The 26,513-nt window shown below is 46.3% G+C and overlaps 1 protein-coding gene across 1 annotated transcript in view; it reads left to right on the top strand.

Moving 5' to 3' along the window:
- LOC120851088 (cytochrome P450 3A8-like) overlaps positions 1-25,514 on the top strand; it is a 67,530-nt gene extending 42,016 nt beyond the window's left edge. Inside the window, exons 7-14 of the mRNA XM_040223639.3 lie at positions 4,371-4,516; positions 6,195-6,310; positions 9,988-10,135; positions 10,721-10,881; positions 21,728-21,819; positions 22,675-22,818; positions 24,504-24,666; positions 25,434-25,514. Of these exons, the coding sequence (XP_040079573.1) occupies positions 4,371-4,516; positions 6,195-6,310; positions 9,988-10,135; positions 10,721-10,881; positions 21,728-21,819; positions 22,675-22,818; positions 24,504-24,666; positions 25,434-25,514 (1,051 nt within the window). The remainder of the gene's footprint in view (positions 1-4,370; positions 4,517-6,194; positions 6,311-9,987; positions 10,136-10,720; positions 10,882-21,727; positions 21,820-22,674; positions 22,819-24,503; positions 24,667-25,433) is intronic.
- Positions 25,515-26,513: the final 999 nt, after the last annotated feature.

The following is a 26,513-nucleotide window of genomic DNA, read 5'->3' as shown; positions in this document are numbered from 1 at the left end:
AAGGACTTCGTCACGCCGCCCTCCACGACCGGAAGTCGTCCACGTCGTGCGACTGAAGCCGTACTACGCTCGATAGGACTGTGGACCTTATGTGACTCTTTAGTTTACCGTTCTGTTTTATTTGCTTCATTTTGTTTTTGGGTTGCATCGGGACGATGCACTTTTTTAAAGGGGGGAGTAATGCCGCGCGCGCAACTGGCCAAGTAGGCAGCGCGCGCGTGGCCTAATTCGGTTATCGCGCGTGCTTTCCACGCTGGAAGCCAGGGTTCGATTCCTGGACGCGGAGGCGCATTTTTGTTGACTCTGTAAAGTAATGTTCTGGTAAATTCGAGAACCATGTTGCTTGTTCGAGGTCAGAATGTTCTACGCGCCGAACCTTCTACGCCGAACGATCCAGAAACCCACGAGGGTACATAAGGGATTCCGCAAGGCGAACGGAGTCAGTTTTCGCACCAGCGTTCAACTCTGCTGCTACGCCGACTTCGACGCCCGCGACGCTCTATTATTATCTTTTGTACTCGTTTATTTTTGGCACAAGTTCGCCACATTAAATGTTTATTTCTTTCTGTTTATTTCCTGTTTTTTTTTGGTCACCACCCGTGACAATATCACCTTACAAATTGGCACTCATGTTAGACCGCAGGTGCGTTATGAACCCTTGGTGGCGTTATTCGATAAGTTGATGACGTACCTTAGGTCTAGCATGAGTGCCGATTTGTAAAACGATATATTTGTGCCCTCTCGATGCTTGGTAGGCGTGCGCAATGTGTTTAAGAAGATTCCTTTCTCTTCTATTTATAGAATAAAGTCCAGTTGCGAGTCAGCCGTTGTCCTGTCTTGTTCATTCCTCTTCTTTGTCCGTGTTTACTGGGGTTGCTTTTCCTCATGTTCTCCCGGAACAGTGGAGAATGAGGGGAAGCGGCCTCGCTTCTTCCCTCCTCGCTTCGGTTCACCTGCTCGAGGGTACAAAGCGAAGAGGAGAGGGAACAAGAATCGTGACGTAAGATGTCTCGTTTGCCTTGTTTCAATCGTCCACTTCTTTTCCAAAAATTCAGCCATCCGCTACAGATATCGCTGTATGAGTGATATTTTGGGGTTTTGCAGCGTCCAGCTTTTCGCTCCAGTCACGTTTTGTGAACTCCAAATTTCGGTTCAGCATCCCTTGAACCAGAGCGAACGCTGGAGAGAAGGTCGCCTTCTCTCCAGCCTTCGCTCTGCTAAAGTGGGACGAGGTGAAAGGAGCTTCCCTGAATTCATAGCCTGCCTCTGACTATAGATGAATAAAATTTATTTTTAAAACGACGTAAGAACAATGCAACTGGTATCTGGTGATGTGACTCCTATAACGTCATGAACTGCGGGTTAAGAGTTCATACAGAGCCCACATTGTCGGAACTGTGAATCCGCGCGTACTTCAGAGTCGACGGAAGCCTCGGTTCGATGCTTACATATTAGAGAGTTTTAGTAGCTCGTTCCCATGACTCCGATAACGATACCCGATACTCCGCCACCGCCTCCCTTGAGCATGCATAGTATCGTTATCGGGGCTATCGGAGGTGTCGGAACGATCTACTAAAACTCTCTATTGATAAAAGCTGTACCTTCAAATGTTTTGCCAGTGACTGATATGTTTCGCATAATTTCACTTCTAACGTCTCAAGACGTGAATGTGTTTAGCGCACGCCTGAAGAGCATTATACAGTTATTCCATACTTAAATCCCGGGTACGGCATGCTTACGTTACAGAAGCTCGCGTGCAAAGACTGTCTCTTAGTTAAAAACAGAATGCTCCGACGTCACGTTGAGGACCCGACCACCTGACACAGGGGATTCTCTTCGAGGGCTTCTGAAATTGGGGCTTTTGAAAGCGGCGCAAAAGCCGCGGGGGCATTTGACATGGGGCTTTTGACATCGGATGCTTTCGGGCACCACGCAATCTACCCACCTACCCGTCCGGCCTATATAGCAGAGCCCACAATCAAGCTGAATTTCGTATACAACTTCCTTGATGCAAAAAATTAAAGAATCGACGTTTCTTTTTTTTTTTTTTTCCTTGGAAAAAGGGGGGGGGGGGGGTATGGGGGAGGTCCATCTAGGGAGCCTTCATGTGCGCTTTGCTAGGGTGATGCCACCTTTGTAATACCACTCGCCGACAAACCAGCAGCCATTTTGTTCAGTGTTGTACACGTTCCTCAATAAAAGGAACGAAAGCTTGTTCCTTGCTCCTTCTGATTTTTGGAATGCGTTCCCGTTACAAGTTCCATTTATAAAAAAGGAACTCGTTCCCGTTACAGTTAACCAAGATGGAACGTATCGTTAAATATACGTTACATTTGTATTTTTATGATTATCACATTTAACTAAATTAAACATAGTTTTTTTATCTATCCCATCAAATGACGAGATAAGAATTTGGATGTCGTGATGAAAGGACACCAGGGGCGCTAATCTGGACACTTGGCGAAAAAGTCAGTTAGAAATCGGGCGACTGTGATTGGCCGGCGCCAAGGTCAAGTGCGGCGTGGGACGATCCCGGCCGGCAGATTTTTCGCAGACTGTTCTGCCAAGCGCACAGATTAGGGCCCCAGGGGAAGAAAACAAGCGGAAACAAGGTTTCATTTGCTGATTCATATTCACCTTTAGAAATGTCAGCTTTTAACCATAATGATGTTTGTGGCGGTCGATTCAGACGAGCAAAATGTACTGTTACCCCACACTGCACGATCGGTTTACAACGACCTCACACGTTTCAACATAACAAAGTCCCTTGTTTGAACTTAGCTAAAGTTGCTTCTCGATTTTGCTGTCCGCAAAACGAGCAAGTGAAGAAGAGGGTAGGACTATTGAAAGGTGAGTATTGAAAACTACAAATCGTTCTTTGTGGAGGTTGGATTTGTTGCTCAGTTTGAAGGTGGGGGACAAGGGGAGAGGGAATAAAGGACCGTTGCATTTAATTGCATTATTATTATAACCTTAAATTGCAAACTTCAGCCTTGTTGATTTTTTGTGTATCTTTTTAAGTGACCGATGTTCCGGTTACAAGGGTGCATTCGACATATGGTGACCTGTTCTTTTGTTGTAACTGTAGGTCTCTTTGTGGAAGTTCAGTTGTGGCTCTAGTCGGCCTTAGGTTACTGGATTTATGAGGATTCGTGCAAGTAAAGAAAGTAGCTGAGTATGGGACGTCCCTCTTTCCGTGTGTTTTCCTTCGACAAATTCGTACCACAGTCTTGGGCACAGCAAAAAGAATCAATGTCCACTAGCTCTCCTGCTCCCGACTTACCAAGCGAGAACCCCACAATATAAACCCTAAGATAAGTAACAAAAAGGTTAGCGAGAGTAACAAAAAGTAACAAAAAGGTTCTTCGTAATCATATTGTGTTTATACTTCTTTTTTAGAATTTCCCTCTTAGAAATAAAATAAAAATTACCCAACGGGACAAAAATAAAAGGAACGCCTATACTTCTTTCGTTCCAGTAAAAATGTAACAAGTTCCCGTTCCAGTTCCACCGATGCAAAATGGAACGGCGGCGTTCCTTCGTTCCTCCTAAAAGGAACACGTTCCAGGAACGCCGTTCCTTCGCCGTTCCTTAGAACGCCGTTCCGTACAACACTGTTTATAACCCTCCCGGAAACAAGCACCTTATCTCACAAGTTCGGAGCAGCGTTGTGGAACCCACGGAGGGAGGATTAGCATTTTCCCCCTCGGATGCGAGGACCGATGGACACATAGGCGACTTTCCGGCGCACGGGGAAACAATGAGAGGAACAAAATGGCGGTGGAAGAGGATGTGGGAAAGGGAAACGGGCAGTTGGCATCACTCTATGCGAAGCGCATATGGAGGCACCCTAGGTCCATCTGTCTTGGTCAGTTCTGCCAAATTGGCGGCGGCCTGTTTTTTTTTTTTTTTGTTTTGTTTCCTTTTGTGTTGCCTCTTTCATGTTTGTATGGATGGCTATAAATTACCATCCCCGTGCGAAGAAACTCAGCCGCGTTTGGGATTTGCTGTCGCCTTGTCTGTTATTTCATTTCTCCTTGTCTCAGGGTTTAGACTATGTTTATTATGGACGTGTTCCCGCGATTTTTTGCACATCAACTGTGAAACCTTTCAAGTAACTGGCACACGATTCTATCGGTTTTTGTTCTGTGCTTTTGAAAAGATGGGGAGGCAAGACTGAGTAATCAAGGTCATTCTGGCCCCCTTATTTTTTACACTCGGGATAAGAGTAAACTCGAATCTTCCAGATATTTTGAGAAGCCTTCCTTTTCGGTCATGCACGCGGTTTCAATATTTTGATTGTGCCAGGAATCTATCAAGAAACCGATCCTGTGCGTCACTACTTCATTACTTATGGTGTTTCTATGCAGATTCTACGCGAACTACGCCCTCGATGTGATTGCCAGGTGCGCATTCGCCACCCGACTGGACTCGCACAGTGATGAGACCAACGAGTTTGTAACCAAAGCCAAGCAGGCAATTTCAAGCGGAATAACACTGCGACTAGTTGTAGCTTGTAAGTACGTAGAGAGAGTGACATGCGCTATGGATACTTAAGTTGGCCTCGCTTAAATTTGTTCTTACCTGCAATTCCAAGGAGGACTGAGTCTTTTGGACAATAAGCACGCAAGGGAACCCTGAACAGCGGCAGATTTAGATTCCGAGTAAAGATGTCTAACGAGTCAAGAGGTAGTTAAAAAATCCAACGCATCAAAAGATCCATTATTGGACCTCCTGACTCGTTGGACTCTTGACTTACCGGGGATCTTTTGACACGTCAGATATCTTGACGCGTTGGTCCTCTTGACCCACATTGCATCTTGTGACTCGTGTTTGACTAGTCAGGGGGTCCAACTCGTCAACAGATCAATTAGTGGACCTTGTGACTCCATGGAGCCCTTGGCTCCCCTGTCCGATCACCGGGAAAGTGGGAGAAGGGCTTTGAAGAAAGTTGGAACAAGAAGAGGAGAAAAAGTAAGAAAAGCAAAACAACGATGAATGACGGCGTTCTGGTGGTAAGGAGGAGCGTGACGGTCAGTCACTGCAGTGCAACGGGGCAGGCTCACGCAAATAATGACAAAGCCACAAGAAAAAGGGAGATGGGAGAAGAGGATGCAGAGGATGCAGAGGGCCTCGGAAACGACAGGTCTTGGGATTCTGAATGGCTGGCTGTGCCACGGCGTTGTGCGTTTTTCATTTCAACCGGCTGCTGACTAACGCCATCTCTTCGTGCGATATGCTTGACTGCAGAAGGAATTTCACGAGAGTTGTGTGCGCTGAAACCAACGCACATCGAGCTTAGAAACCAACGAACAGTTAGTCGGTGACTTAATTACGTGGCACATCTACGTAGCAACAGCTCAACTACCATGAAATTTTTGAATCGTTAGATGATTTCGACAGCATAATGTTTGTCAGCCATCCAGAGGGTCAGCACGGAAGGCACCCAGGCAGCCGGCAGGAAAACCTGTCTGCCTTGGACGCAATTCCTGCAATTTCCATAACGTTGAAAACGTCGACACAGTTCCGTATGGTTCCGCTACTGTAGTTCCGCGTGAGTCTCGCCGCAATCCAGAGACGGCCATCTTACCCAGTGTAGGTATCGCTGCCGCCACTGCTCCGGATCTTTACTGTTTTTAACGGCTTCGTTTGCTCGTTTGATCAAATTAGTGGTAAAAACGTCAATGCAACCGAAATGTTCTGCATGTTAGGACTAGAAAACGGAATTACAGACGGCCTTCGCTGCCGCTGAAGCTCAATCAACTCAACAACATTTATTTAACAATGTGCGCGACGTGCTCGAAAAACGAAACCGAAAGAAGATGAGTCGGGAGGGCGAAAGCTTTCTCCCGTCTGGCTGGAGAAGGAGGAAAACGTCTCGTTCCTCCCTTCTTCTCGTGTCCGCTTGGAGGCGCGTCAGTAGAAGGGAGGGAGACGCGCCGTTTCTACTTTTTTCCTCTATTTTTTCTTAGAGTGCAGTTTGCGCGGCGTATGGACAGCGCGCAAAACTTGGTTGGTTGTTGTTTCTTGGGCTGAAAACGCGTATAGACGAGTGAACCTAATTAGAAGCCCCGCCCTAGATTTCTTAAGCTGTCGGCATCTACGTAGTGTTCGCCGGAAAGTTATCATGCTTCATTACATTCCGAATAGAATCTTGTGTGTGTAAGACCTTGTTTTGTTTACGCTTGTTTCAGTTTTGTTCCCCAAGGTTTTCAAACTTTTGAAACTGAAGGCTCTCAACACTGAAGTATTTCTTTACTTCAAGAACCTCTGCCTCAAAATAATCGCCAATCGCAAAGAAACCCGAGGTGTAAGGACCTATACGCACATCTGTTCTGTTCTGTTTATTTCGCATTTCGATGTCAAGGTTCTACGGTGTCTTTGCTGACGAGAACGTCAAAGCTCCAATCACGAGAGTGAAAATGTCATTATTCCGTGTAGACTTTGGATTGTATTACGTCGTACATTATGCATCTGCGGCACGTTGGACCAGAAGTATGTTAGAAGTAGCGCAAGTTACTTCTAATCCATAATTTATTTCCTTAGCTATGCACGATACATTTGAAAAGCGAGGAACCTTTTCGCACAATTGGAATAAAATAGGTACGTGTTATGTTTCAGGTTTAGTGGCGGCTATTTTAAGGGACAATAGTTTTGGCTTTGTGCTGTCGGAAAGCAAAATAATAAGTACCTACCCTAGAACAAGAAGTGCTCGAAAATATTATTAGTTCATATAGGCAAATCGGGAAATTGACGCATTTGTAAATACAATACAGAGGCAGCTTCACCTGTTTGTCTTCAATATTTTATTTAGAAATATTGTTTTTATATTTATGTAGTTAAAGGCGCAGTGCAATGAGTTTAATGTTGCAATTATTGGCAGTTGGCATTTTTTGTATAGTTTATGGAAGCCCAAGCGACGAAAAACGCGTCACCTTTCCCCCCCAAAAAAACGCTATTCTGCTGCGTAATCGCAAAGCAGAAAACGAATTATTTGCCAATCTGCAGCCGCCTGTCGGGATTACGGGAACTAAAATGACACCCCCTTTGGGGGATACGCGGAAGTCAACAAAACCTGTCCCCCTCCGCTGCTACACTCACCGTCAGCTCCGTGGCGAACCTTCCTTTGTGTCGATCGCTCGCCGCGACCTTCGACGAGGCTAATCCTTTATAGGGCAACTCCGCTTCATTTTTGATATTTAGAAAACTATTCAGCCCTCTTCAGAATCATATAGGAAGACCCCATGTCAAATATTACGATCTAATTCCGTCTATATATTTAATAAACTGGCCAGCAAACTTTCAAATGAGCCAAGACGCCGAAATCTGCCAACCCTAGCGTGCGACTTGAGGCGCAATCGTCAGCGCAGTCAATGCGACAGAGTTGGAGCGGCCAACGTTGACTCCACTACGTCAGAGGCATGACTACGTCATTCTCACGTTCTGTTTGTTTTTATTTCTCAGAGCGAAATTGAACGGTGACGTCATGAGTTTCTCCTCCCGGTGTTGGCTGAACGGCGTCCACGTGATCACCGTAACGCGGATGCGCTAGTTTGCGCTGCCCTGCGCGCTTATCGGTCTGTTTCTCCGCGCCCCCTCTCCTCTTTCGTCTTCTTCCCTTCTCTTTCTCCCCCGGGCCATCACCGTCCACGCCATGCGAAGCGACCTGCCCGCATATCCGCGTCGCGTGTCCTGTACTTCTCCCCCACGAACGTCACAAGACCACGTGGTTCGACGTGACGTGGCCATGACTCTGACGACTCGAGACCAATGTTGCCTGACGCAAACGAAGTTTCGGTTTCGGTATCAGCTGATGTTTAAATTAAGATTACACAAATAATATTCCACATTTCGCGAATCCGAAGACGTAGAGCTATTTAGTAGTGCTTTGTGAAAAGGTATCCCATGTAAGCCTAAATTTTTCGGAATTGAGCGGAGTTGCCCTTTAAAAGTCGACAATCGCGGAGGAAGCGGCTGGTTTCTGAAAAGAGGACCCAAGGGGAAACTACGTGAACCCCCAGAGTACGTCACTCGAAAAGCGACGTGGAGAGTGGAGAGGCACTTTGACCTTCGATTTGTTTGATCTTTTTTTTTTTTTTTTTAATACGAACTAGTCTGAAACACTGAAAATTGTTGTACAGCCCCTTTAAAGGGGCTATGCAACAATTTTTCAGACTTTGGCCAATTAACTGCGGAAATGAATCTGCGTCACCTATGGAACGAAAAGCAGAAAACCGTATTTTCTTGCGAGCGCTAGTTTTGCTGATGACACTAGCATCTTCTTTTCCGATAAAGATATCTGTACTCTAGTAACTACATGTAATAGCGTTCTTGATCGTGTTAAACAACGGATAACAGATAATCACCTTAAGTTAAATTTTCAAAAAAAAAACGGTCATTTTATTTAAAAGTCAGCGTGCTACAGTTATTATCCCAAACCCACTGATTTTTTGAACAATGAAGAAAGTGAATTTGTCGACACTATTAGGACCTTGGGCATTTGGTTTACAAATATGTCTTGGAATGAACATGTTGATTATCTTTCGTCTAAACTGTCAAAAACAGTGGGGTTGCTAACCAAGTTTGAATCATTGTTGCCTCATTGTGTTAAGCTCCAACTTTACATTGCTTTGGTATATTCCTAACTTAATGGTTGTCATCTAGTTTGGGGAAATACCTCTAAAACAACTATAAATAAACTACATATTTTACAAAAGAAAGCTGTGCGTGCTATTACCAATGTTTCATACTATGATCATACTGAACACTTGTTCTCATTTTTTAATATAAAACCAATTTCAAATATTTGCAGGTCCCGACTTCTTCTGGCGTACAAGAAGTCTACATAGTTTAAAAATAAAGTTTTTGAGGAATTATGTAACCTAGTCCTTTTCACTCCCTCATATTAACTCCGCCCTAAAGAAAAATAGTTTGTTTCACCATCACACAGATTATACTATAACCACACGCTAAATTGCCAATTAACTACTTTATTAAATGAATTATTTTAAAAGGTGATGATATTCATGCAATGATGCTGGCAGAGGTACGAGCATTATTTTAGGGTTGTTTTCTTGGGTACGGCTAAGGCATACGGATCACCGTACCATTGTATACAACAATGAATGTATCAATTTTTCTTTCTCTTGTTTTTGTTATATCTGTTGTCTGTAAATTTAAATTGTGTAATTTCTCTCAGTGTAGATATTTTGTTCTTTTTTTTTAATCGCTTGAAAATCGCCTGCTCTAAAGGGGGCCAGGACCTCCGCCAAGCTGCTGCAGCAGCTTTTTGTCTTGGTCCCCGGTTTTAGTGATGAAAAATTGAAGATTTATGATTATTATTATTATTATTATTATTATTATTATTATTATTATTATTATTATTATTATTATTATTATTATTATTATTATTATTATTATTATTATTATTGTTATTATCATTATTAATATCCATGAGCAGGTCTGCTCAGGGATGGACGAATGGATGTTTATGGAGATACCTTTTGTAACGGGCGGTAGCTTCCGCCACCTAGCCTCCATCCATCGTACAAAAGACAGGGTGTTTGCTGGGGATATGATGAGAGATTTATCTGCGCCTCGATCAGCTTTTGAAACATGTGTTTTCTTCACGCGTGTGTGTGCTTCAAAACATTGTCTGCAGACAGCGTATGTATGAGTAGTGTTTAGAGTGATTACAGTAAAGGGCCCTTGGTGGGGACTTCCCAAACGGAGTGCATCGTTAATAAACATGTTTGTTGCAGTTGGCATGTAGTAGTCTCGAACTCTCCGCGTGTACAACTTCACTATATACAGTGTATAGCGCGACTGTCAAATACAGAAAATAAACGGGTCTCGGACAGTGTCTGCATGCAGACTATATTTTGCATCATTCGTGACTGCGTCTCTAGAGTAAAAATGGGGTAGAGTAAATTTTAAAATGTTTATTAACCGGCACGGCAGAGTTTTTTCTTTCGCCCATTTTTTTAGCGGCAAGACGATTTCTTGCAACTTATGATGGACGCCCAAGACGGTGTCCTTGAAGCTGCGGCTGAATCTACATCATCGGCCAACGAGAAACTCTTCAATCTGGACTCGGAGATCAAGGCGGACACCTCGTTCGAGGGAGGTGCTAAAGGTCCGCTTGGCTTCCGTGTTTTCTAAAGCAAACATCGACGCACTTAGCGTCTGACTATTTAGTGAGATCCCAGCGTGATTTAAAATTGATCTCTCCTTTCTCCGCCTAACTCTGTTTTTACGTGTCACTGACAACTTCAGAAACGCAGGGACGCGTCTTATCATAGCGGAGAGCAAGTTGTCAGCTTCTTGAGCAGGAGTTGTGGTGACGTCAGACTGATGCCGAACTCTGATTGGCTTTGACTGAAAGAATAGTGAGCAGACCTCAATGTTACATGCCTCGAGGTCTACCCACTATTTTTCTCAATCAGCCAATAATACCTCGGCGTTCTGACGTCATCGCAGTACCTGTACAAAAGCAGACGAACTTGCGTTCCGCATAGATTGGTGATTCGTTCTACGGCGTTCTTATCAGCTACTGCCGGAACCTGACTGGCTGAGGAGATATGATTAAATGCGGGTAACGCACCACTCCCCGCCCCGCGTCTCTTAAGATGTCGGTGACCAAAAGACCGTTCTGTGCTCACAGTCTTAAAATAAAGCTGGTACTTCCCCGATGTTCACCTCCTGTAACCCCTTCTTGCAGCCTTAACTGAAGAGGAGGCCATGGCGCAGTGCATTCTCTTCTTTGTCGCCGGTCAAGAGTCGACGTCATCCGTGCTCGCATTTACCCTCTACCTCCTTGCGCTGCATCCCGAAGTTCAAGCCAAGCTGAGGGAAGAAGCCGACGAATGTTTCCGTCAGCATGTAAGTGTACACCTTCGGCACTACCGAGGGGTTCGCACAGCTCCGTTTTCTCACCTTACGTTAGGAAGGCTTACGTCTGCTTACGTCACGGGTCACCGGGACAATTTCGCGCTTCACATCAAGCGTGGTATACCGGTTCAGCGAGATAGCCTGGCGCGTGAAATTCGAGACACTAATGTTTCGGTGACTGATACGTAACGTTTAGAAAACGTAAGAAAGTGGTGCTGTGCGACGGCAAGGAGGAGCTTCAGTTGTGCCGCCGTGTCAGCGCGAGCTTCCTGCCTTCGACAATGCTTCAGCATCTCGAGCACCCTGAGCGCGCGTGATCCGCCAAAGCACGAGGGAAGGCAAGGAGCGCGTGCTGGAAAATACGAAAATAATGCGAAATACATTGTGGGATCGATTGGGGGAGAAAGAAGAAGCCACCGATGTGATCGGACGTGTTTTCTCAAGCTCTCGACTTTTTCGAAAATGCTCGGCGCTAAGCCCAGCCCCGAGCTGCCAAGTTCGGGCCCCCCTTTTGGATCTTCGGGGGATTGTCCCTCGGTAAAACCGGAAGATGCGGCCAGGACTTCGAGCAACGCATCGACCAGCCACGGTCAACCAGAGGCCATGGACACGAGGAATGCGAGTAACGCCGGTCCCGCCACTACCACGACGGGAGCAGGACCTGCTCCAGCCTCGATACTAAACAAATCGACGATGGGGTGCTCAACAGTCTTCCAATTTGGTGAGCCCTCCACAGTCCCAAGCACAGCCCAATCTGTCGAGCTAGTCTTAAGGGCTCTCCTTTCGAGCATATCGAAAGAGAGCCTTATCGATATTTTCAGAAGTGTCATTGGAGAATCTCACGAAATCGTGCCAACTACCAAGGGGAAGAAGAAGAACAAGTCTGCGACTTCTAAGAAAGCCTTGAAAAGCAGCACAACAACAATTCTGCCAGCGCCAGCCGGCGCTGCACCTATATCTGGCAAGACGCCACAACCAGCAGGGAGCCAGGGCGACAGCTCAGTGCCTGCTAAGACACTACCGGCACCAAAGCCTGCGGCCGCCGCGCCACCTACTACAGAACAAACGGAAGAAGAGGACGGCTTCACCACCGTCACGAGCAGGAAGAAAAGGAAACGGGCTCGCGAGGACCCGACACAACAAAATAATGAGAAGGCCAAGCCCTCCCGGCGTTGGCAATTCGAGTACAAGATCCGCCTAACACGGTCCCAAGTCTCGATAAAGCCACTACTACCAAGACTGAAAACGCACCTCTCGAGCGTTTCAACAGCATTCACAATGCATCTACTAGACAAGGCCAACACTATTTCAGTCCGCACGGTCTCGAAACAGCTGGCCGAAACCCTCGAGAAGATAACCGAGGTCGACATTGGCGGACAAGCAGTTTCTGTACAAGTCTTTAGAACGTACGGAACCGCCTATTGCAAAGGGGTTATCTACGACATTTACTCAAAAGAAGAGGATCCCCAAGACAACGTCTTGAACCTTGAATTGGAATCTGAGAAGATCCAGGTGGTCGCTGCTCGTAGACTGGGAAAGTCTAACACGGCAATGCTCACATTTGATGGAGAAAAGACGCCGAGGTCCGTTTTGTACGGCAACAGATATATGCGAGTCTTCCCGTTCAAGCCGAAAGCGGTGACGTGCGGTAACTGCCACCGATTGGGACACAAACCGGACATCTGCCCAAATACTGCCGTGTGCCCCATCTGCGGAACTCAACGTTTAGCCTCTACGGGTCCTACCCAGGGACCCGGATGCCCCGACTCCACACCCTACTGCCAAGGGTGCAGAAAGAAGGGCCACCTGGGAACGGACCGCAAATGCCCCACATGGCAAGAGACCAACAAGCGAATGCGGGAAGACGTAAAAAAATTCCGAGAACAACATAAGCAACAACAACAGCAGCAGCAGGAGCAGACTGCGACCGGGGCTGTCAAGACCCCGGTCCCTCCCAGCGGCACTTCGTGGGCTGACAGAGTCAAACACGGCATCGTCGCTCCACCACCATCACCGTCGTCACAGGCGGAGATCCAAGAACTAGGGATGCCGCGAACTTTTTTCGAATCGAAGTTTCGATGATCGAATCAAGCGGTTCGAAAGGTTCGAAAGATTTCGATTTTTCGAATTGTCTATATCGTAAAATTCGACGGAGGTCGAATTTTCGAACTTGTTAAGCTAAGAAGTTCGACGCTTTTCGAACCGTCGAACTTATTACGCTAAAAAATTCGATCTTTTTCGAACTTTCGAACTTATTGCGCTGCAAGGTTCGATGCTTGTCGAACTTTCGAACTTGACTGACCAAAAAAATCGATAAATTTCGAACTTTCGAACTTATTTATCAAGAAAATTCGAAAAGTTTCGAACTTTCGAATTCTGAAAAGTCAGAAGTTCGCCGACCTCGAACTTATAGGGTAAAAGTTCGACGTTCGTCGAACTTCGAAAGACCGGCGGACGGTTTCATTTGATTTCAAGTAGTGGGGTACATTCGTAATTTTTTTTCTCGAACTTTTACACGCGGTGCTGCGTTCCTTACGAAAGACAATGTCATTTATTTCAATGTTCTGGCATGCTTAGGTTTAAAGAAATAAATCCCCGAAGGGGCGAGGACGGACGATGGGTTTTTGACGATTATCGTTTGTGCCAGATTTGAAGCACGCTGCAGCCGGAGCTATTTATGGTAGATATGTTATACTTTTTTTTAAGAATGATCTATGTATAGCGTAGGTAAGTGCCGTCTTAAGATGTGATTATTGTTATTCAACGTGAGTTTCGAAGAAATGTCCAAACATGTATCTGCATGCAATTATGACCTAAACTTGATATTTATTTTCGTCTAAGTTGTTTGAGGTATCGCATTTAAATTAACACCACACACTGTACATATCATTGCCATCTGCAGAATACAAAATAATATATTTATTGTTTTTTCACGTTAAGGAATAAATTAACTCATGGCAGAAGATTTCTAGTAGTGTTAAAGTTCAGCACGTCATTAAAAGAAAACTTTTTTTTTTTTTTCGCTTCACGTTCCTGGGACGTGTTTCTTTTAGCCTGTACACATTTTGGTAAAAGAAACTTGTTTCGAAGTTCTGAACCTCTGAATATGCAAGAATAGAACACTTCCGACGAATTCTTGATAGTTTTTTTTTTTTTCTCCTGCTTTTTATTCCCGCATTTATTCTTTTTTTCTTTTCTTTTGTTACTATCGGCACAGGTGTTTAGGTCGAAAAGACAGCTTTGAACTTCCGAACCACTAAGCATGTGACGAGCAGTGCCTTCTGACAACGAGTTTCTAACAATGACCATCTACGCAACCTTTTATGCAGTGAAGAGCGACAGTAGCTATACATATGCATAAATAATTTCAGATTAAAATAAGCTCGACCACGCCCTCTTTCCCCGTATTGTTTTCTTTAACAGTCCGAAATACCTGCAAGGGGGAGAAAAAGGCTGAAGCCCCCTCCCTCCCCCCCCCCCCCCCCCCCCCCCGCTACCCTCTTTCCCCCCGTTTTTCCTCTTCCGACGCCACTTGTATGGTAGAACGCTCCTCGACCTCGAGTTGTGTCGGCTTTTGTGCTTTTTGCGAGGCGATTCCTCCGTCCCAGAAAATAAACCTCCAGTACAATTATAAACTTCACCGGATCGGATTACTACCAGCGTGCAAGGGGTGGCGAGCTAGTTTTCCAGGTCGCTTCAAGGTTTCTCTGAGCCTCAACCTCCTGCTTGCCCCTGGCCGTTTCGAACTGGATGAGTCTCGTAAAACAGTGTGTTCGTGCAATCACTACTGCATGATAAAGACCCGACCCCCCCCCCCCCGGGGGGCTGGCGGTCACAATTCTGCACTGGCAAATATTCTAGCACGTCCAAGACACTCGTCGTCTCATTTAATTGCCTTACCAACTTCGCAGAATCTAGATATCACACCCTAACTTTTCTAAACTTGATTTTGTGAAAACAAGCGAGTCGTGAAAACGTTATTTGAAACTGAAACTGTAGAAAAACTTGAAAATCGGACTTCAAACTTTGAAAACTTGGATTTAAAAAAATTCAAAACCTTCAAAGTTTTTTTTTTTTTTTTTAATTTAGCGTTAAAAGAGAATCGAAACTTTCGAACTTTTCGAACTTTATGCCAAAAGATATTCGAAATCTTCGAATTGTTCGAACTTCATGTCTATAAAAATTCGAAGCGTTCGAAGTTTTCGAATTTTTTTTACAAAGAATTTTGAAATCTTCGAATTTATCGAACCTGAAGTAAAAAAATATTCGAAATATCGAATTCGAAATTTTAGAAACCGTGAAAGCTTCGAAATTTTCGATTTCGAAACTCCGCTGTGGACAAAAGTTGCGAATTTTTCGAAATCGAACCTCGGTCGGTACGAAAATATCGAATTTTTTCGAAATCGAACCTCAGTTCGCTTCGCAAATATCGAAACCTTTCGAAATCGAACCTAGGGTGGTTCGCGACATCCCTACCAAGAACTACGCAACACCTGCAACTACTTCAAAGCCGAGCTAGACAGGCTCAAGGCCATTGTCCAAGCCCAGCAAGAAGAGAACAACCACCACAAGTCCACCCTCAGTCAGATGAGGGCACTTACAGCGAATACTTTTTAACGCTAATGATAAGGGTGCTCCAATGGAACTGCCAGGCGCTCCGCAAGCGGGCGGCCGAGCTCCGAGTACGTCTGTTGGACAAGCCTGACGAGCGTCCTGATGTATTACTGCTTCAGGAGACTAATACTACAAGCATCAACTTCAATGGTTACACTACCTACTCAAGCCCGTCCATAACTAGTAAACGGCCGGGGCAATCTGCCTCCCCGCCAGGGAAAGCGCTCGTCTATGTAAGGTGCGACTGGCCCCAGCACCAAGTAGATCTAACCCCCTATTGTAATGAAAATCAAGAAATCGTTGCAGTGAGAGCCACGGTCCGGCAGCAAAACATCGTATTTACATCCGCATACTACAGGCCTCTTAAAAGCAAGACACCAAAAAGAAACCACGGTTGGATCGCTCATCTGCACAATCTGTACCCAAGAGAACAAAAGCTCTATTGTGGAGACTTCAACCTCCAACATCATGCTTGGGGATACAACCACGTATCGACAGGAGCGGAAGAGCTGCTTGGTGAGATGCAGATCTTCAGACTTAACCTAGTCAATAACCACGGGACCAAGACAAGGCTGGGAGACGCCAGGCAGAAGGACACAACCCCAGACCTTACATGGACCTCAAACATCTACACATATCACCACAAGTGGAAGTGCCTTCCGGACTCTTGGGGCAGCGACCACTTCCCAATCTTCTTTGAATTCTCGCCTACAAAGAAGATCAAAGACAAATCCAAGCGGAGAGTGGCTAAAACCATTCACTGGGACAAGTTCAGGGCAACGCTGGAAGAAGGTAACCTTGAAGGGTCCAGTTTCGAGAGCCTCCTAAACAGCGCCCTGCAAGGAGCTACGATTACTACGAACGTCGATGAAGACGCTCCAAATCCCGACCTCCACCTATTACGGCTCTGGGCTAAACGGCTGCAGGTGGTACAAAAGTACCGAAAGGGTCGCAAAACTCCGCAAGGCAGACACGCCATAACAAGAGCTACGGTAGAGGCCAAGGAATACGCCCAACAATTAGATACACGCCGATGGCTAGACTACAGCTCTTCGCTCTCCGACAAAACCTCGATTACAAAGCTATGGGCTACGAATCGGGCTCTGCTTGGAAAGAAGAAGGTAAAAGGAGCGACGCTCACGCTCGCTCTCAAGATGAATAAGACGGAAGAACAGCTCGCAGGAATGGCGGGGGATCTCTTTTTCCCACAGCCAGACGTGAACGACTGCCCCTCTCTGTACGACGTAGAAATCTTGGCCCCGGACGACGGCATGGACCGACCGTTTACGAGGGGAGAACTGGAGTGGGCGCTACACAAAGGAAAATCCCGATCGTCGCCCGGGCCGGATAAAATCACCATGACCATGCTTAAGAACCTTCCAGAAAACACAAAAGAACAGCTCCTCGAATGGGTCAACCACATCTGGGTCACCGGAAAGCTCCCTGAGCAGTGGAAGCATTCACTTGTCGTTCCCATTCCAAAACCCGGAAAAGACAAGGGATCACTCAGTAACTACAGACCCATCTCGCTAACTTCATGTACCTGTAAGGTCATGGAGCGGATGGTATTAGCACGAATTGACTGGCACCTAGAATCCTCTGGCACCTTCCATCCCTCCCAGACTGGTTTCCGATCCTGCCTCGGAACACAGGAAAGCCTCGCCCTCATCTCGGCAGAAGTCATAAGAAATATTGGACTCAACCGCGCGGCGATAAGAACAGTCGTGGCGGTTGACATCAAAAAAGCGTTCGACTCTGTACCCCACACCTCCATCATCAGCGAAGCCAGACAATTTGGCATAGTTGGAAGGCCGCTGAACTTCATCAAGAGCTTTCTAGAAGGAAGGACGTTTTCGGTCCGCTGCGGCACGCACGACAGTGAACCGAAGATGAACCGAGTTGGGGTCCCTCAGGGTTCCGTCCTCTCACCAACACTATTTAACCTCGCAATGGCAGCCCTGCCGCACGAGCTCGCCAAAATACCTGGACTCAGTTTTACCGTGTATGCGGATGACATCACAATGTGGACGAAAGGAGAAGACATTGCAAAGCAGCAAGACACACTTCAAGCAGGCCTCGACACAGTCGACGCTCACCTAGCCAGGGTAGGAATGCAAGCCTCTGCAGAAAAGACCCACTACACCGTGGTGGCACCAAGAAAACACAGAAATGCCAAGATTGCAGAACGATTTAATCTCGTACTCGCGGGTAAAAGAATCAAACCCTTCCCTTCAGTCAGGATCCTAGGGATTACGATCGAAGAAACGGGCAAGGGAGACATCTGGTTGCAAGACACAATCAAGTACTGCAACTCCGCGCTCAACGCAATCAGGCGTATATGCAGCGCAAGAGGAGGCGCGACTGAAAACGTAGCCAAACGGATGGTCAAAGCCCTCGTAGTGTCGCGCGTAGTCTACGGAGCCCGCCACTATTGGCTCAACAAGGGACAGTGTCAGAAACTAGAAACCTTAAACAATCAAGCAATGCGTGTAATTACCGGCCTTCCTAAGTTTACCCCCCTCGGCAAACTGCGGGAACAAGCCGGTATCAGCAAACTCCATGACGTAGTGACGGCCCGCACGGTTGCCCACAGTGAGCGCCTCAAGCTTACTGGACCAGGCAGAGAGATTATGAAGCTTCTCCACAGACCCACGGAGAACCTTCCAGAACTACCCGAGCAACTTCCACCATGGGAAGACCTCGCGGAGATCACCGACAACAAGCCTAGTGCACGCAAGGGGGACACCAAGCAGCTAACACGTAAAGCCAAGGCGCACACTAAGATGGTAGAAGCATGGGATCCGAGTTGCATCATGGCTGCCTACACGGATACCGCATCGCTAGACGGCCCCGTCACCCTGAAGACGGCAGCTGCAGCCATCCCTGCCCTACAAATCAGCGCTACCAAGCAGCTTCCCGAAGGCGCCTCGACCAAAGGAGGAGAACTCACAGCAATCCGCCTCGCCCTCGAGACGGTCCTCGCACTCCCCGACCCGCTAACAACGAATCTCCGGATATTTACAGATTCGCAAGAGGCGGTGAAGGAATGTAGAATAAGGAACAGTCCAAGCCGGATAGTCCGCTCGATAAAAAAACTTGCTTCTCAACTAGCTTCAAGAGGCACCTCCACAAGAATTGCATGGGTTCCCGGTCACGCGGGCATACCCGGCAACGAACAGGTACATCGCCTGGCCCGCGCGTCGCTTATTCTTCCCCACGGTTCAGACGACATACCTGCATCACAACATGACCACGGGTACGGCCACGCTCGCGATCGGGCACAGGCCAACTGGGAACCACAAGAATATGATCCAGGCGAGGTTCGGGCCAAGATCAGAGAAGACTATCTAGCAAAACTCGAAGAGAAGCTCCCCGAAAACCCAGATCCGCTCCCTTGCACGGGTTTTGGAAGACGGGCGAGAGTTCTCCTGACTCGAGTGAGGACGGACACCGCACTAACACCAGCGCGCATCGCATCTTGGAGCCAAGGAAAACGATCCGGAACTTGCTCCAAGTGCAATATGGGCGTGAAGGCAGACATTTTTCACTTGGTGTGGGAGTGTCCAGAGTACAAAGACATAAGGGCAAGACATCGACCAACAGACATCGCATCTATGGAGGGGTGGACACATCCACCAGGCTCCGAGAGTGACAGACGAAGAGTCTTGAAAGGTCTCCTGGATTTTATCTATGAGGCCAAGCTGGACATATTCATTTAGATTTAGTTACCTTTCCTTAGTGCCAGCGTCCAGATCTTGATATCACCGGCGCGCTCCCTCATACCCCCTTCCCTCTTTTCTCCCCCCCTTTTTTTTTTCTTTTACTTTTCTTTTATGGCATTAAACGTTTTCTGTCTGTCTGTCTGGGATCGATTGCAAGCGGGGCATCTGGCTGCCGCCATGTCTCTGTTCGTGCGGGCAAGCACGTGCAATTGCAAGTATGTACAGGCCACGTTCACGCGCACGCTTCCCGAGCTGGTGCCCATGGGGCACCAATCGGGGCGCTAAGCTTGCGATAGACCAATGATAGAGACAGACCAATGTTGGTCTGTCTCTATTGGCTTCTCGTCGTGAGATCTCCCTCTTGTGCTTGGTTCCCGTACTATTCTACAGCCAGGGAGTACAGGAGCTCCCTTTTATCTAACCGTCTCACAGGGCGTCCTCTCACACAAACAACAGCCGGTCCGTTCGCTGAATATCGGGGTCCACACTTTCCTTTAACTATTCAGCCATACCTAGAACCATTAGAGCCTGGAATTCCCTGCCCGAGGACATAGTTTCCATCGTCGATCCTGGGATGTTCCGGGATCGTTTGTCAAATCTTGTGGAATAGAGTTTTGCTTTTGCCGTATCCAGGCAGTGATCCTGGAAAGTTTGGAGGGACTCTGCAGTTCTGGCGTCCTCGTTTGTTGTCCCGTATTAAAATATGTTTGTGAACGTTCAGGCATGTCTATTTGTCGTTCTTGTGCCGTACTTAATTCAAGATTTTCACTGACATGACCCTGTCACTTTGTTTGTTCTTGTGTTTTTTGTGATTTCTCCTATTGACTGAAGTGCCTCTGTTGTCCATGAAATGATTCTACCATCCATCCATCACACCATTATCTTCTATGTATCCTTTGTGTTTTTACTTGAACAGTCCCCCTTATGTGATGCCCAGCAATGGGCCTTTAAGGTACTTGAATAAATAAATTATGCGCCACCAACGGACTGACCGGCCCGGAGTTAGAAATAAAAGCTTACGCAGCTCTTGTATTTAATTCCTGTGTCGGATTGTACTAGCGTCCCGAATGTATAGGCCTCACATCATCCGCTTCGGAGCATCTTCAAGTTCTTCCATCATCAATAACCAGAAGGCAGCCATTGGTGAGACACATATGTTATTCCGCGGATGATGATAGTGATTAAAGTGGCCAGACTGAATTTCGGAAAGGTCTATTTTTTATAGACAATAAGCCATTTCACAAATTCACTGCCGTCTAGTAGCTCAACTGTCAGTCTAAATGTCAGTGTGCTAACGGCGGTTAAAACCTAGTACATATTCATCAACGGCTGACGTACGAACATTGCGGTTTCCTTAGCCATACAGTGTTTCCTCTATTTCTTTCAGTTTCAATATTGTCAAGAGACTACCCGTCTATAGGGAGTATTCACTGAACGCCCTATTCGTGGGGGCTGTTTAGAGCGCATGCTCAGAACGAGATCACATTAATAGGTTTCTAAGACCTGTAATATTGATGGTGAAGAATGCACGTTGCAAAAGAACTGTGGAAGCTCACCATTAGCACGCGCTCAGCAGTCGCGCACACAGCTATGGCCGCCAGTGAATACATTCTATAGGGAGTATTCACTGGCGGCCATATCTGTGTGCGCGGCTGCTCAGCGCGCGCTGACGGCGAGCTTCCGCGGTCCTTTTGGAGCGTGCTTTTAGCACCATCAAGGTTGCCGGTCTTAGCAGGCTATTAATGTGAGCTCGTTCTGGGCATGCGCTCTAAACATCATCCTCAAATATGGCCTCCAGTGAATCTCCTATACAGGGCGCTTAGATGAGTGTCATGAGTTGTCTGGGGCGTGCCGAAGCTTAGCATTCCAGGAATTTACATGACACCGTCAAATACGTAGCGCATAGAAATTTATAAGTCTCGGCACGGTGACATCGAACAACAATAGATCGAAATGAAGTCTGGGATCTTCAGGCTTCGCATCGGTGCCTGTCTTCAAATTTTTCCTTCACCAGTCATCAAGAGGCCGCCATTAGCATGTACAGGTGATGTACATTTCGATGATGATAGTTATCAAAGTGGCCAGACTGAATTTCGGAAAGGGTCAATGGTAAGCATGGTGGTCCGGCTGGTGCCCCATGCTTGCAATCAAGTGTAGCGGCCAAATGGACGTAGCTTCGGCAAGCTTGCAATTTGTACATGCTTGCTTGCACGAGCAGAGACATGGCGACGGCCAGTTATCCTGCTTGTAATCGTGTATAGGCTTTGAGTTTGAATTAAGCAGATGATAAATATTGCACTGTCAAAAGTCTTCATCTAAATGCAAATTTATATGCTAGGACTATAACTTGCTCGTGTAATGATGGCACACATTTGTTTGCACTTTTAGTGACGGAAGCGGTCCAATCGTCATCTAACGACGGTCGTTTTTGTAATAAAGAAGTTATTATAATTAATAAAAACAATTATACCGTTTTTTTTTATTATTATTGTTACGCAAAGGGGCCCGATCCAAGCTTGGATATCATCTCAAAACTCAAGTACCTTCACGGGGTCGTGTCAGAATCCCTGAGAATGTTTCCTCCCGGACCAAGGTAATCATTTCGTTTCTTGTTCAGCATCATATGTTAGTCCATCGTACAAACAAGGGTCGTTCAAGGCTGGCGGGGACTCTTGTCCGTAAGCGATGATTGAGGAAGTGTAGCACGATGAAGCTTGCGGATGACGTTAACGTAATTCTTCTTGGATATTTCCCGTGCCCGAATTGACGCCATTGACGAATGTGTAGCAGTGCCAGCTGTCACGGCGCAGGGGCGGACAGAAAGAACGGGGTAGAGGGAAATTGGGTTAGAATGGGGAGGCCATGCAGTTTTGTCCCTTTTAAGCCTTCAAAATTTCCACGGCCCCACCGCCCCGCTTCAAGCTTGGCCGATAAATCCGCCCCTGTCTTATGTTAACTCGGCGTCAGGGTGCATAATAAAATAGTTTGGTCAATAAGAAAGTTAGACCAGCTGTAATCTTCAGAAGATTACTAGCCCAGCTAGGGAGCAAACCATGAGATAGGCACGACTACAAAAGGGGTTAACATAACGCGCCATTGTAACCGTGGGTTACAATTGTGTCAACATTAGAAAAATGGCGACAGCCGGTTACAAATCGGCTGCAAGGACACGCCCGTCTGACTGCAGTAAGGCTGCCTAGTTTTCTCTGAGCAAAAGGAATCAAGGAGCTGGTATAACAATGGCAGCGGTGCGTGGAAGTCCACGGGGATTACTTAGAAGACCAGGCATACTTTCGTGCTTCTTGGATAAAAGTCCCCGATGATCCTTGACGATCCTTATATATCATTACATACTTATGTATTATGGTAGCCTGTTTGTAAATATAACACTATACATGTCGTTTTTTTATATATATATACATATCTTTACTCGTCCTTATACTTTTAGGTTGGAGCGATATGGTCCAAGCGACTATGGTCTGGGTGACACCGGAATAAAAATTCCAAAAGACTGCGTGATTGCCGTACCAGTTTATGCGATGCATCACGACCCAGACTATTTCCCCGACCCATCAAAGTTTGATCCCGACAGGTCTGTGCGAATTTTCTCTCGTTATATTAAGCTAAAAGCATCACGGCATCAGGTGTCACTACAGCATCAGCAAATACCGACAGTTTCTTGCAGAACTTAAAAAGGGTGTGGATGGTGGAGCTTGTTGGTATCTAAATTACGATAACGAAAGAGGAACACGGTAGACAATACAGGCGACAAAGTCTTTCGACTTGTTGCAAGTGGAAAGCATGTGTCGTCAGCCCTGTCTTCCGCGTCCCTCTTTCGTTAGCGTAATAAAGGGGCGGTGCGATGATTTTTGGACTTCGGTCAATGAATTGGGGGAAGCAATCTGTTACCTAGACTCCTAGAAAATGAAGAATAAAAATGGGTTTTCTTCCTTGCGGTATTTTTTCTAGCGTACCGCATCGGATGCGCAAAAATGGTTCCGTAAAACTCTCTACTAACTGAAAAGTGTTGCCATTCATTGTACCGTACGGACAAAAAAGCAGACATAACACGGTTCGACACGGGGACGACGGGGAGGAAAGCAGCGGAGAGGGAGTCGCTGGCTCCGTTCGCAATGTCACAAGCACGAGAGCTCGAGGTCGCTGCTTTGAAGCGTTCTTCCGCAGAACGAGCACTCGCGCTAGAAATGCATGTCTCGAAGCCAGGAGCGCGCAGGCTATAGCTCGCGCAATAATGACCCTTGATCAAATTCACGCTTTGCGTTTCTTACAAATACCGCCAATCATTGTTGTAGGAACGCGCAGGACACGTGCCACGAGCCAGTTCTCCATCATAATTTGCTTCTAAGGGCCGCGTATTACCGTGTACTGTCGCCATCTGTTTTCAAGGGCTGCACGAGGCGTACGCCTCGTGTGTGACACATTAAACGCTCCTTGCAAACACAAAAGCCTCAAGGGTAGAGTGAACTGGAATAGGAGTAGTAGAAAAATAGCCGGCATCCAGGTGAGGCGCTTCGTGTACAGAAACCACCTGAGAACGTATACACGACGCCATATCCCATGTTACAGTAGCCATGCCCTCCGGATTTCGACAACAGCGTCACTCGCGGCAGTCTACACTTTTGGCTTCACACGGCCGATGGGGCGCCGCCAACGCTATTTCCACTGCCCCTATATTCTAGTTCATTGTGTCAAAAGGTTTTATTCGCGGCGAGATGTTCGTGTAACGCCGCCTGGTGGACTTTTTCTGCGACCCAGAATGAGGATACTTCAACTTCCTTTGCTGGTGTAATCCCGTGCAATGCAAAGCTTCTATGTGCTATGAATATTTCAGCAACCGCAGTGCATAAACAGAAGCGCCCCTAGCGAGCTCCTCCCCGCGAATTGTGTACCCACTATGACGCAACACCGCGGTTACGATGACCGCGGTGTTGCAGCCGCGTGTGGCACGCGGCTGCAGATCGAAAAATATAATGTTTTTCTTCCTTTGCGATTACGCAGCCGAATCGCAGTATTTTGGGGGCAAAGGGCACGTTTTTATCACTTGTACCAGGATAAACAACATATAAATTGCAAGCTGCAAATTCGTTAATTGCTAAAATTGTTGCACCGCCCCTTCAATGCCTCAACACTTTATGAGGAGACCATTCGTGTATGTATAACTCAATAAAGCGGCAACCCACATGATTTCTAAGTATGTGGTAGAAGGAGGTAGATCAAGTTTGTCGACTTGTGTCTTTTTGGACATTCCCCCAAAAGGTTCAGCGAGGAGAACATCGATAACATTCGCCCGTACACATACCTTCCTTTTGGAGCGGGGCCACGGAACTGCATCGGCATGAGGTTCGCCTTGGAGGCGGTCAAGCTGTCCCTCCTGCACTCCGTCCACAGCGTCGAATTCGTTCGTACAAACAACACTAAGGTAAGCACGGTTCTTCGCCTTCTTCTTGCTTACCACGTTTCCAAAGTTAAAACAAAAATTATACGCTGTCAACAAGTCCAATCCCACCCCCTGCCCATTTCGATCTGGATGAGCATTGTACCGGCGAGCAGTCGTATATCACTACTGCGTGGTGCTCGTTAAAGACCCCAGGCTAGCAGTCGTACTGCATTGGCTAAATTGCTTATCTACAGTGGGTAACAATGTCGCCATGTTCTGACATACTCAACTACTGCTTATAAACACCTAACGACTAATTTGTTTTTGTTTTGTTTTTTGACGCTGTCAACTAATTAACTTTTACAATTACCCGATTTTCACAAATTTCGAAACTTCAAATATATCGTGAGAAATTGATCATGCGAATAAACGTAAAATCTCGTGCGCGCCATATGCTCCCGAAAACCCACCCGCAAAATATTGAGCACGGAGAAATAAAGTCGTTTACACTATCTATCTGTAGGGGATTTTGGCGTGGACTGTGGGATCTGTTGGCGAGCATGAAAGGGTGGAGGAGAAAAGGATTACAATCTCAAAGAAGAGGTTAGAAGATATAGGGAAAAAAAAGTCTAGAGATGTTTGATAATACACGAAGCTCTAGGGGTAGACGATTTAATGAGGGACGGAATTTAGAGCAGGATTTAAAGAGCAGGCGTGTAAATGTTGGCGCAAGTTATAACACCCGATGCAAAACCAAAACAATCCATTCATCGATCAATGTGCCCCAATGTTGTTGTTTTTTCTTTCAGGTTCCCCTCGAATTTGTCACTGGATTTTTGGCTTTCAACGCCAAGAATATCACAATCGGAATTAGGAAGAGATCCGCGTGAAATATTTCCACGCATGAGCCTATGTTCGTCGCAATCCTTAAACACGAATGCTGGGAACTGGGCGTGGTGTTTTTACGGGTAGGGTTTAATTGATTAATTATTAATTGAAGAAATGGCTACGTTTTGTTCACGTCCCATAAATAAAGTAATTTTATGCGCATGGCTTTAAAGCGCGAGGGGGATATTCAGTCGTTCGGTAGTGTCAAAGTTTTTAAAAAAAAAGTTTATCTACATTGTCGTGTAAAATAAAAAAATAAATACACACAACGGTACAACAAATATGAAACATGCGACTTTGTCCTTTCGTGTCCAAAATATTAGACTCTACTGAACCAGGTAACCGTCGTACCTAGGGTTCAAATTATCTTAGGTTTATGGAATCCACATAGGGGAAAATTACATTTGGAAAAAGATTCTTCTTCACTTCTTTACAGCACCAGATTATAATTGGTCGCCAGTACCTGTGGGGTGCAGGAGAGGGGTCAAATGGATTAGAGTGTTACATAATGAAGAATGTGAATGAGCAGGGGCAAGGTGAGTACGTGAGTAAAGGGGGAGCTGGTACCGGGGTCAGCAGTCCTTGAATACAGCGGCAGTTCCTGACGATTGGGGGATCGGAAAGGTCATTCCGGTCCACAAGAGCGGTAATAAATCATCTCCCTTAAACTATAGGCCTATCTCTCTTACTTCTGTACCTTCAAAAATACTGGAGCACATAATCCATAAGAATCTATCCATTCACCTCGATTCCATTTCCTTTTTTAACAAGGCACAGCACGGCTTCCGTAGAAACTTCTCTTGTGAAACACAGCTTCTTTGCTTAACCCATGACCTTTTTTCTAACCTCCACTCCGGTTTACCAACCGATGCTGTATTTCTTGATTTTGCTAAAGCTTTTGACAAAGTACTACATAACCACATAAGTTATAACCAACTGCTACTAAAACTTTCATCGTTAAACCTTGACACCAACGTGCTATCATGGATTAAATCTTTCCT

This window comes from Ixodes scapularis, unplaced genomic scaffold (assembly GCF_016920785.2).
Source record: "Ixodes scapularis isolate PalLabHiFi unplaced genomic scaffold, ASM1692078v2 PGA_scaffold10__122_contigs__length_95168666, whole genome shotgun sequence".
In the NCBI taxonomy this organism is placed as follows: domain Eukaryota; kingdom Metazoa; phylum Arthropoda; class Arachnida; order Ixodida; family Ixodidae; genus Ixodes; species Ixodes scapularis.
This window is presented reverse-complemented; position numbering and strand designations above follow the sequence as displayed.